This window comes from Epinephelus lanceolatus, chromosome 9, assembly GCF_041903045.1.
Source record: "Epinephelus lanceolatus isolate andai-2023 chromosome 9, ASM4190304v1, whole genome shotgun sequence".
In the NCBI taxonomy this organism is placed as follows: Eukaryota; Metazoa; Chordata; class Actinopteri; order Perciformes; family Serranidae; genus Epinephelus; species Epinephelus lanceolatus.
This window is the reverse complement of record NC_135742.1, coordinates 8,140,609-8,153,554: the sequence shown is the minus strand read 5'-3', so window position 1 is coordinate 8,153,554 and position 12,946 is coordinate 8,140,609. Positions and strand designations below refer to the sequence as shown.

At 41.0% G+C, this 12,946-nt stretch overlaps 1 protein-coding gene across 1 annotated transcript in view; it reads left to right on the top strand.

The window, feature by feature from the left end:
• The window catches only part of smarca2 (SWI/SNF related BAF chromatin remodeling complex subunit ATPase 2), a 72,769-nt gene that overhangs the window by 6,653 nt on the left and 53,170 nt on the right, over positions 1 to 12,946 (top strand). The window contains exons 5-11 of the mRNA XM_033618979.2: positions 542 to 643; positions 2,287 to 2,536; positions 4,768 to 4,894; positions 6,612 to 6,785; positions 7,547 to 7,720; positions 8,673 to 8,843; positions 11,180 to 11,230. Coding sequence (XP_033474870.2) covers positions 542 to 643; positions 2,287 to 2,536; positions 4,768 to 4,894; positions 6,612 to 6,785; positions 7,547 to 7,720; positions 8,673 to 8,843; positions 11,180 to 11,230 — 1,049 coding nt within the window. The remainder of the gene's footprint in view (positions 1 to 541; positions 644 to 2,286; positions 2,537 to 4,767; positions 4,895 to 6,611; positions 6,786 to 7,546; positions 7,721 to 8,672; positions 8,844 to 11,179; positions 11,231 to 12,946) is intronic.

The window sequence follows — 12,946 nt, the reverse complement described above, 5'->3', positions numbered from 1 at the left end:
ATGTGGTGGTGTATTGCACAGTTTTTATTGGGATCTTTTGTGGCAAATGATCTAGAAGGTGTCACCATTTTTCCACCGTGATAAAAATGAATTCTTTGGTAAATGCTTAACATCTGGGGGGCTTAGTAATGCAAAGTTACTGGATATTGGTACAGACTGTTCAGCATAAGGAGCTTAAATTAAAAAATATTTAGGGTAGAACTAGTGGCTGTTGTCATCATAGATGAATCTGCTGATTATTTTTACTATTAATTGAGTAATTGTCTATGAAAGGTCAGAAAATTGTTAAAAAGGCACATCATAATTTTGTAGAACCAACATTCCAAAACCTAAATTTATTCAGTTTGCAATGAGAAAAGCAGTAAACTCTCAACATTTTAAGAAACAGCAACTTTAAAGTGTCGCATTTTTACAAGAAACAAACAAACATACAAGGAAATTAAAAAAACCTTTGTCAAACTGTAGCTACCATCCCATCACAGATTTACATTATCTGTTAACAAAACATTTATTAAAATATGAATTGTCATTGTGTTGCAAGGTATGCCAATGGCACCTTTGGGTGGTCCCCAGTCAAGTCCCTGCCCTACCCCAACCATGCAAGGACACAATCAAAGCACAGGACCCAAACCGTGGTCTGATGGTAAGTAAAAAGTGACTGTATAGAAGGACTGAAGTGATACAGCGAGCTGCATCAGCTTTGACTTTAATAAATCTTTTCATATCAAACATTCAAACTTTAATGTATCAGTGAAAGGTTTGAGGCTGACCAGCTTACTGTTGTTTGATGTGTGGTCTTACATCAGATTCTACTTGAAGCTGCAGGGGGTATTGTGGAAAGATGCTGCAATCTGATGTTGACATAGAATACAGTGTAACAACACTGGCTTTGAAGATGCTGCTTTTGTTTCTGCTGCAAAGAGGGAAATGTGCCCCGAGTCACTGTCTGAACATGTTTGCTGGACATCTGGACAACAATGATTTTATCTTAAAGTCAGAAACAAGTAGGAAGCCAAACACTGCTGATAAACAAGACACAAATTAAGAGTTTTTATGGAACTTTTGGCAAAATATTATAACTAACAAGTGTTAGGAAAGGATGAAACATCCTAGTCTGCAAGTCTCAAAGGTCTCCAGTTCTTTGTCATTGAAGCAACTGTTTTAAATTAGTCGCTCTTGAAGTATACTGCCACAGTATTCACCCACACAACAACAGCAAACACAGGCTTTTCCCAGGTCTCTGCATCACACACAAGTGGTGTTATCTGGGAGTCTGTATGAAGTCTTGTCCTTAAGGTATCTTTAATGATTTATAATGATTTATATGAATCTCCTGAGATCTTAATTATAAAGATACGGTTGGACAATATACTAAAATGTATACATTCCTTGTCTAGTGGGTTAAAGTAGATATTTTTCCAATCATAACTATGATTTAAACTCAGCAGTCTTTTACAGTTTCTACCATGTAGCTACAGATTAACGGTGCATTACACAAACACATTTTAAAGTGTTATAAAGTTCACCAAATATTTGAGAAAATTTAAAGTAATAGTCAAATACACATCAATAAAAAAGTGACACGATACAAAAAGAAAAAAAAATCTCATCTCCCATTGAGGCCAATTTAAAACTGAATAAGTTCTGTTTTGACTGCCTAATGTTTTAGGTAGTCAAAACAACATTAGCTCCTGAAAGGTGCTCTGACAGCAAATTGGTCCCAGGTGAGGGATCGAACTTAACTCTTAGATGTCTACATGTCGATTAAGGAGTGACCCCGGAGTGAGGGGAAAACATAGCGAGATTGGGAGGCCCCCTTGGAGTCAGGTCTCAGAGGCTTAAGGCCAGTGATGTTATGTGTAGGTGTACGGTGCGCTGCCAGTTTGCCTGCAAAAATGAAGCCAAAATTTGATACACGTTTTGTTAACCTGAGCCAACAGAGGTTGCTATGTGCCTGCCTACCTGTGTGGGTGAACAAAGTTAATTTCTCTACAGAGCTGTCCATGTCGAAACCCATGGTAGACTTGTGCGCTGAACATACTAGCTGTGGAGACCAAATTGTTTTAAGTACAAGGAAAGGCATTATTAATATTGCTACAAGATGAAAAACAAGACCAACGTGCATCACCAGCAAACTGTTGTTTGTCAGAATCAAAAACCCAGAAGAAGAATTGTTTGAAGTTGAAGGCTTTGAAATTTTGTACTTCAACAAAGCAATGTGATTATTTTGTGATTTTTGTCCCACTGAGAAGTGACTCAGTAACAGATGAAGTCTTTGGTCCCCAGGTCAGGTTGGTGAAAATCAAGCCAGCGCTCAGAAGCACCTCACTCCAGTTGCCAGCGGACGCCCGTCCCCTGCACCACCTCAGGCTGCGCCAGTGCCAGCAGGACCCATGCCAGGCAGTTCAGTGACCCCTCAGCCTCCTGGGCAGCAGGTGTCCCCCATGCTTCAGATGCAGAAACAGAACCGCGTCACACCAATCCAGAAGCCTCAGGGCCTGGACCCAGTGGGGATCCTGCAAGAGAGAGAGTACAGGTATTTATCGTTAGCACCCATTTAACACAAGCGTCATACAGTCCTATATAAAAACACCTACTGCACAGTCAGTTCATTAACAGTTGTTGTCTTGACAACCTCTATAGGCTACCTTGAATTACATTTAATCATCAAAACCAAACATTTTTACTCCACCAGTTTTTAGACCTCTGAAACAAATGAAAGAATAATCTTTTTTTCATGTTCCTCTGTGTTGAAATGATTTGAAGTGACAAAAACTACAGTGTAGTACAATACAGACTAGGGCGGCACAATGCATAATTTTTTTTTAACCATTATTGCGGTATCAGCTTGCACAATAAGCACATTAGAAAGGACAGTGATATTGCACTTTGAATATAGTAACAGCGTATTAAATTACACTCTATTAGTAGGCGATGTTTTGTTTGATAGGTTCCATGCAGTTAAGTCTTTGGCCAATCAGTCAGAGCCCTCGTTGTTAGGCATCTGAACCAACTGCAGTCACATGACACATTGTTTGGGTTAAACATGAGCATGTTACAGTCCTGGAGGATTATTAATGTGCACCTCCTCCTGTACTGCCTTAATATGCACATTCAGCACATCCAATGCATCAAAACATTGTTTTCTAGTTGGAGCCGCGCCTCGTTTTCAAACTGTATGGTTTGACTAAAATGAACAATGACAGCAATATAGTCCACGATGAGCAGCGCTAAAATCAACCTGCGTAGTTGTCCCTCCATTGTGACATTACAAAGTGTCACATTTATCTTGCAAGTGTACTCTTCTTCGTTTTACTTCCTGGATTTTTCCTACATGGAAATTCTGACCAATCAAGAGCAGCTTTCTCACACAAGGCATTTGATCTGGTCCGCTTGTAAATGCTGCCGTGAGAACACGAACCAACTCTAGGCAATTATACAACTTTGAGAAAAAATGAGTCCCTGATTCAGACCATCTAAGTAAAAAATTATTGAGAATACTTAAATATCCATTTATTTATCAGAAGTAATATCATCAGTGAGATAACCATCACAATAATCACAATAAATTTTCCTCATATCGTGCAGCCCAAATACAGACTGATTTATTTTTCACAGTTCATGTCTTGGAACTGTAGCTTTTTAATATCATGATGTCAGGTTGCTTTGTGTATGATGGATATAAATGATATTTTCATTAATGGGATGGTTCAAGGCAGATATGTGATTGGAGAAACTTGTGGGTCTCTCATAGACAGACAGACATGCTAGAGATGCAGGAGCACAGAGCGGTGGAGATCGGTGTTGAACCTTGTATTTGCTGTATCCTGTCCTTTAAGTGTAATTAAGAATTAAACTTTGAAAGAAGTGTTAAAGGAATGTTATGACGTCCTGTCAGGCAAATCGATGTTGTGACCCTGATTGGCTGGAGGCCCAGACATGAAACATTACCAGTACGTTTCCAAAGTGCAGCACATGTCTGAAAACTTACATATCTTACCTGTGAACTCAATAATATAAAGAACATTTTTTGTTGAATCCCCGATGGTCTTTGGTAAAGCTTCTGTGCATACGCAATCACAACTCACCGATATCCCCTGTGATAGTAGCCCACAGGCTGAATCACTCTCTGAAAACAGACACGACTGATGGAGATATGAGGAAAGCTCACAGCCTTTAATCTTGCAGTGGCTCTTAGGCTCGTTTCCCTTTATACAACTTCCAAGGCTCTTGTTTTGATGATCTCTTTTTGTGCTCTCAGATCACCCTTGACAAGCTGCATTGGTCAGGAAATGTTCAGAGGCCACAGAGACCTCTCTTCACCTCGTCTGAACATGCAGCGTCACTGCGTGCTGTTGTACAAAACATTAATAGTACTACATTCTTAATTGATAACATCTGAGGCACCCTGACAGTTAAATAATCAAAACAATGAAACCAGAGCTTATGAATTATTATCCAGTGTTTCGCGTGGTCTATTATGAAGTGATGTAAGCTACATGATAATGCTACTAATTATCACTGTTTAGTATCTCTGTAAGGATTTTCTGCTTTCCTGAACTACTTTTGTGTCGTTGAATTTTACTGAGTGAAACAAAGTAAACAACTCGCTGTGAATCTGCCACAGATTGATGAGGCGGGCAGTTCATCTGTGGTTGAGATGGTGCGGTCCAAAAACTATGCTTCTGTCCCAAGTGTGCATTTATTATGTGGTCTCTTCAGGGTAACTGCTGCAGTTTGATTTACCATCTTCATAATGTTTCTCAGGTTGCAGGCTCGGATTGCACACCGAATCCAGGAGCTGGAAAGTTTGCCAGGCTCTCTGCCCCCTGATCTGAGGACTAAAGCCACAGTGGAGCTCAAGGCGCTGCGTTTACTCAACTTCCAGCGGCAGGTATGCAGTAGTTGTTTCCTGTTCAGTGTGACTGCACTTAAATCACCCCCTGAATAACTCACAGTTGAGGGAGTTCAATCACTGACACAGCATCAGGACACATTGCTGATTTCCTCATTGACTCATGCTCGTTGAATTCACACAGTAGGTGTTACTTTTCTGCTCCAAGTTTATTGTTATTGGACTATTTAAGCTCCTCAGGAGCCAAAGAGATGAAAGAATCTTATTTAATTAGTTATTTTCTCCGCAAAATAACACATTTTACACAAATTTGTATTCAAGGGGTATCTACAGTAATGCACATCATGTAAAATAGTAATTCAGTCCCTCCAGGATGTTGTGATATTGCGATCACAACAATTAATGCTAATTCAACCAGTTCCAGTGACTTCTGAGCAACGTTGCAGTTATGTTCAATCACCACACTTACTGTACTTTACTGTAAATGTGACTTCTTTAAACGAGTGAAATCTCAATTCATTGCAGAGCTGCGCACAACGTGTTGATTTACTCAGCCCCTTCTTCCCCCTCTCTCTTTTTATCACGAGACTACTGCTGTGCCTCTGTAACACACAGTGACAGGGATAACTGTTATCATCACACCGCTAGTCTGAGTGGGCGGAAGTTTGCTGCATAGATCAGCCTCTCATTGGGTGGAACGAGCCACCCGCTGAAGTCCCGCCCTACCACCTCTGGTTACTGTTTTCAACACGTCCTTTACTAACTTTAGCGGTGTTTGATCTTGCGGGGATGTAGCCATTTTTCTGCCATGGTTCGCGTCCTGTAGGTGATATTTTTGTGGACATGTTACACCAAAACCTGTTTCCCCCTGGCAATATTTTTGCAAGCGCACCGTTGCTGTGGCACAGCCCAGAACGATTGCGATTGGTTGAAAGAAATACAAGCAGCCGGGGCATTTTTTTTCTCCAATCTTAAAGTGAGAGTCGGCCCAGCCAGACCTTTCTTTTCTTGAGAAAGGTCTGGTGAGCGAGACTATCACACCGCTAATGTTACCTAACATTTATTACAGGATTCATTTTCAGAGTCACGCCATTTTGGTGTAAGTGGGAGATTGTTGGGACCATTTAACAGCTCAGTGTTGGATGTTAGCCACTGATGCTGTGTTATCTCGTGCTAACCAGGCAGAGAGAGCAGAAGAAGAGCAGCTCCCAGGAAATGTCTTTCAGCACTGCTTCAAATGGCAGCAACAGTGCATCGTCTGCGATCAGCTTTTGCTTCCTGCCCCTTCCATCCATCCCAATAGATTCTAATTCTGTGGGAAACACTCAATGCTCATAACAATAGGCTCCAATTCTGAGACAGCATCGCAACTGTTTTTGCAAATAATAATAATATGATAATGGCAAAAAATTCTGCAACATGCGTCGCTATTTTTTAGAAAAGATGCTGTGAAATCAGGCATTTCAGAACGGCCTTGAAATGCTGGAGGGACCATTAATAGACATTCAGTTGGATCTCGTTTTGTTTTTTACCTTTGAGCACCTCAAGATTTGTTTAACGTTCTTATGAAATTCACCAGCAACTCCACAACCCTATATAACTTTCCCTAAATGACTTTCAAGTTGTCAAGTGAACACATCAGGCCTTTAAAACATGTTATGTCTCATAAGCTGAAGTTTTGATGCATTATTTTCAGTTCAAGTTTACATGTACAGTTTTGATATCATTGATATACCAAACCTATGCACATCTCCAGCTGAGACAGGATGTGGTGGCATGTATGAGGCGAGACACGACCCTGGAGACGGCCCTCAACTCAAAGGCTTACAGACGCAGCAAGCGGCAGACGCTGAGGGAGGCCCGCATGACCGAGAAGCTGGAGAAGCAGCAGAAGCTCGAACAGGAGAAGAAGCGCAGACAGAAACATCAGGTGACCCAAACTAAAGTGTTTATAATAAAGTTCAGAGAAGTACATTGTTTTTTTTTTTTTTTGTTTTTTTTAAAGATTATTTTTCTGGGCTTTTGCCTTTAATGGATAGGACAGTGTGTGAAATGGGGAGACAGAGAGAGAGAGAGCGGGGACTGACACGCAGCAAAAGGTCGCAGGCCGGACTTGAACCCGCGGCAACGAGGCAGTGCCTCTGTACATGGGGCGCCGGCACTATCCACTACGTTACCGACGCCCCCAGAGAAGTACATTGTGTCAGAGCTGGTTTTAAAGTTTAAGAACAAAATTGGTCAAGTGTAGACTTTCGTATTGAACCAGTGCAGCAGCAGCACTGTTTTCCTACATGTGTTTTTCCAGTCGTTGAATTCGTCAATAAGACCATTACAATAAGAGCTGTCATTATAACTGACAGTCGATACAAAATACAATTGTGAATCACTTTTACTTTGTGCTTATCTGTAGAGAAAACTTCGCTACTTTCAACAAATGTTTTCATCAAGCTGCTACTGAAAAGTCAGGATGAAGGAAATAAAGCAATGAACAGACATCAGTGGTCTGCTTGGTGAAAGTCAAAACAAAATTTAACAGTGTTAGAAGATGAAGGCTTGCAACAGTCCCACCCTATGAAATTAATTTGTCGAAAGTGGAGAACAAAACTGACAAAGAAAGTGAAGTGTGGCAACACACCGGTAATTATTAAAATAGGCTTTTGACTTCAACAAGTTTTTTGATATGTTTTTCAGGAGTATCTCAACAGTATCCTTCAGCATGCTAAAGACTTCAAAGAGTATCACCGCTCAGTGTCTGGCAAAATGCAGAAACTCACCAGAGCCATCGCCACCTGGCACACCAACACAGAGCGGGAACAGAAGAAGGAGACTGAGAGAATCGAGAAGGAGAGGATGAGGAGACTGATGGTAAGAGTTGGAAAATCAAAATACATATTATATCACACCTTTTAGAAGTAAATATATGACATTTCAAACAAAACAGCCACTGCATGGGGGGGGGGGGGGGGGGGGGGGGGCTGTAGGGGCTGTAGGGGCATGAACTTTTTTTGGCTTCTGAAGGGGGGTGTGACAGACAAAGTAGAACCACTGGGTTGGATACACCACTGAAGGACCGTCATCAGAGCCACGCTCCTCCCGGTCAGTTCAACACCTGCACGATTAGCACGAGCTAACACAGCAGTGGATAACATCCAACACCAAGCCGTCAAACAGTCCCAAAAATTCACACCACTACTGAAATGGCTTAAGTCTAACTCTCACCAACTGTCTTGCGGCAGAGCTAACACTCCTGCAGCATTAGTCTCCTGGTTTCTCATGATAAATAGAGTGAGAACGACAGCGGGACCGGGAGGTGCGGAGCAATACACTGCATGCAACTCTACAATGAAAGGGAAGTTGGGCGGCGATGACTGTATATGTTGAACGAATACTCACTCAAGTTGAGTTCTCATGCCCGCCCCTAATTCATGTCTGAGAACTGTCACGTTGCAAATACAATGTGAACAATTGATGGACAGTATGCAGGACTTCTTTGGGATTGGAGTTGTGTAATAGAGTTAATAGAATTAATAGAGACTAATAAGTCATGATTGTGACAAGCAGAAATCATTTATGTGTATGGGTGTCTGGCCAATAAGTAATCCATTTAATAAGTTTAGCATTTGTACCAACACTGGTCTGGTGTATTGAATTGATGTATTAGCACACCAGAGCTGCTGTAGTTATATAAAGTGCAGCCTAAGTGGGTTTGAATGAATATGATCAAGCTGTAGATAATATTTTTTTGTAGTTGTTTTTTTTTCAGGAAGATCTTGTCCTCTTTCACCATTAACCTCCTTTCACCATCCCCCCAACTCAGGCAGAAGATGAGGAAGGCTACCGAAAACTCATCGACCAAAAGAAAGACAAGCGTCTGGCCTACTTGCTGCAGCAGACGGATGAATATGTGGCCAACCTCACCACCCTGGTGCATGAACACAAAGCTGCCCAAGCTGCCAAGGAGAAGAAAAGGAGGAAGAAGAAAAAGAAGGTAGGCAGAGAAATGGCCAGGTGGTGGTTATTCACAGGATGTTGCTTTGTGCTGATGGACATCAAATTTGTGTTCAGCTAGTTGGTGAAAAGTTAGGTTTTACTCCAAGTTTTTTGCTTTATATTGCTCTTATTCTGTACTTTTACCATTGACTCAAAAAAAGCCCATGAAAAGAGCAAAACCAAGAATGTGTTAGTTGGTCTTTCAACACCTTCTGGCCTCTTTACCTTGTGTGTGGCACTCGACATCAAAGCGTTTTTTTCCTACAGAAGACGGAAACTTTTGAAATGGTTTGAAAATATATACTTTCAATGCTCATGCCTTTTCAGTGTCGCTGTCCTTACATAAAGTCAATCCCACTGTCCCTAGGAGCAATGGTTCACTGTAGGGCTGAACGATATATCGTTATCGTATCTATACCAAGATATGAACATGCAAGATATTAATATCCCAAAAGGCAATGATATTGACGATATAATTTCCCCATGAGTTTCCCCAGCTTGACCTGCATGTACAGCTCAGCCAATCACAAACATCCTTTTTACGCTTGCCCTAAATGTACAGCTAAGGCCAGCCAATCACAAACCTCATTTCCTGCTTGCCTTGGATCGACAGCAAAGCCAGCCAATCACAAACATCCCCTTGAGCGAGGGAGACGTGCTGCTGCTAGCAACTTGCTAGTACACACAACACATTTGCGACTAAAAATAGTTTTGTTCGAGCAAAATAAATCATTCAGCACGCTGTGTGAGTACAGATTTCAACCAGCAGCAGAAACGAAAGGCGAAACCCACCGATTGTGGGTTGAACAGGGGTCACAGACGGGAATACGGTGGAGCGCTATGGCCGCCGCAAGATAATGTGGTTTACTGGCGTTTCGCCATACGTGAAGAGCCTGGTGACGCGAGGCTACCGGCGACCGAGAAGCCCGGCTCCAGGTGAATAAGTTGGTGTCATGACTGCCCAGTAGTACCTGAACAGCCGAGCCGTGGCGGCACACAGGTATGTGACGTGTCAGAGGAGAAACAAGCCGTTCACATTTCCACAAACCTCGCCACACTTTAGGGACTGTTCTTTACTTATGAAGGGACTGTTCTTTACTTGTCAGGGGAGGAGGGTGGCTGGTTGATTTTTATTTTATTTATTTATTTTATTTTGATCCCCCCTATGTTAATCACTTATTGATGCTGTTTTTGAAGTATGAATAAGTCAATAAATAATTTATTCCACTGATATATCATTGATGTATTATAGAAAAGTGATTTATCTTTTTATAAATGACAAAAGGCACATCTGCCTCATTTTTGCTGTGGTATCGTGATGCTACCACGTACCGTGGGTCCCAATTCATGGTACCGTGACAACACTACCGAGTACTGTATGAACAGTACCTTGCAATAAAAGACACGGCAGGGACATCTGGGTCCTCCTGTGTCAAGCCCAAGCAAGGTCAGATTGCCGATGCATTCAGTAGCATAATGCCATACTAATCGACGTCCAGCAGGTACAAAGACATTACAAATGCTATAACGTACCATATTGCTACACATGATTCCCGTGTATTCAGTCACTAAAGAGGGCTTCCAGAAAATGGTTCGGACCTTTTTTTTTTTTTTTTTACTGAACCCATAGTCATATCGTATCGTATCGGTATCGAGATATCTGGCATAAATATCGAGATACAAAATTTTCTCCATATCGTTCAGCCCTGGTTCACTGTGAATCACACCTTCTGATCACATTAATCTCATGGTTCATTATTTTGTTAATTTCAAGCCTCTTCCAGAATGGCAATGTGGTTATCATAAGGATCCCATTACCTCCTTGTGATTTAGAGCATTAAGAGGGTCTCAAACTCAGCGACATTGTGGGCTGAGAGCACACGCTACTCATCATAATTTCAAACCTTCTGTCAGAGAGGCTGAACTAATCAGTGAACTCATCTGGTGTTGTCTCTTGACTGGAACGAACACCTGCAGACCCTTAGGCGCTCATGACACCCGTGTCTGAGATCCCTGACGCTGATGTTAGCCATTTTAAGAGGCTCTTTGTGATACCACATACCATGTCACCTCAGTCGAGCTTGTGAGAGGATGATGACGATCCTGGAAAAAGCACTAAAAGAAAAATAACACAAAATACCTCACATGACCCTTGATAATCCTGCTGGAGTGCACTTCCATGCTCTTTAACGGAGTAATGGAGGAAACTATGCCTTTATAGATCCACCATTCCTGAGTGATTACATAATGCTGGTGCTGGCTGTACTTCAGACATATTCTAATGTTATTAGCAATGGGATGTCAGCATAATGGGTTTCTGTGTTTGATGTTTAGAAGTTGGACGGAGATGGTGAAGGCCCCAGTGCCATTGGACCTGATGGAGAGGTGAGTTGCAGAGCTTTAACTTGTTGTACTTTCTCCTTTTTGTTGTAGTTTTATGTTTAAGTTCTTTATTTATTATATGCACAACAATTCCAATGAACCAATCACATGCTTTGTTTTGTTTTGTGACTGCCTACGTCATTTAAGCTAGATGGTCAAATGGCCACACACATGGTTATTATGTCCCCACTCTCGCTAGCAAACCTGCTAGTCACGTAAGCGGTTGTGTTGGTGCAGCTGGTGATATTACTGTAAGCAGAATTCAACACATGTCTGTTCATAAGGTAGAACAATGGATGGTCACGCAACACGTAGTCCAACTCTTTGTAAAATAGAGCATTAACTCTTAACCACTATGTCCTGCATTGATGACATAGTTTCTGTTGGAGTTGCATTTGCATTTACACTACAATAAATATTTGTCGAATGTGTCCCAGACCATCTCAGCAAAGTGGTTTGAGTGATCATATCACAATGCGCCTTGGTGGACTCTACACCCAAAATGTATGTTAATACCAGGTATAAACACAGAGCGGCCACAGGTCCTTAAAAAGTCTTAAAATGTCACATTGACTAATAAAAGGCCTTAAAAAGTATTAAATTGTCTTAAAATTTAGATTGAATTGGTCTTAAAAGTTTTTTAGTCACATCACTGATTTAATTTTTGGTGTTGGTGCAATAGGAAACATAATTTTAGCAGGAGCAGGAGGTACCAGACTTCGACGCAACACCTGTGTGTGCGCAATTGGTAAACTCAGACCTTGCACGCTTTGAAAAATGGGAAAATGCCAGTGTAAGGACGAATAGTTTAAAAGAATACCAACAATTACTCGTGGTGTCAGGAAATGTTAACAAAGCAAACTGCACCATATGTCAAAGGTGTTTCAAACGTGGTGAAATGGGGATCTGGGTCGTGGAATTGCACATGCAGAGGTCAGGGTCCTTTTTACTGTTCATTTTGAACTGACATCAATGTGTGTACTTGGAAAGATTAGCGTTTCACTTTTGATGTGTATTTCCATTGCATATTTGGTCTTAAAATTCATTTAAAGGGTTATTAAAAGGGTCTTAAAAAGTCTTAAATTTAGCTTTTTTTTTATACCTGTAGACACCCTGAAACAGGCTCTAAGATTTTAACATTTAACAGTACAGAACTTAAAGTACAGGAAGAAAATATAATATATATGAAACAGAATAAAATACAATATAAGTATTTGATAAATAGTTTGTAGTTGTCAAAAACAGAGCAAGAAGAGAGTGTGTATTGGACTAACATTCATCAGGGTGACAACACTTCACCAAATGAATGATAATGTTGCTCCTTCGCTGCTGGATATGTTAATAAGAAATTGTTTGCTAATGAGTTCACCTTATCAGGTTAAAAGGTGATAAAAAAGTCCCCAGTGACCAAAAAAACATTCATCACTCATTAAAATTAACATTTCCGCCTGATATACTAATCATAGTAATTTTGTCCTGTGGTGTTTGAGGGTTTTAACTTACAAGCGGATCTTGTTACGGTGATATTTACTGCTCTGCTGCTTTTCCTGAGACATGTATTACAGCTGCAAACCTGCACTTTACCTCTGTCTTCCCAGTGTGCTGTGGCAGAAATGAAAAACATCCGATTAAACAGTAATTATCCTTTCAGAGGCAAACTGCACCCAAACTGACAGTACAACCACAGCAAACCGTACCTCCTATAAATAATGCAACAAA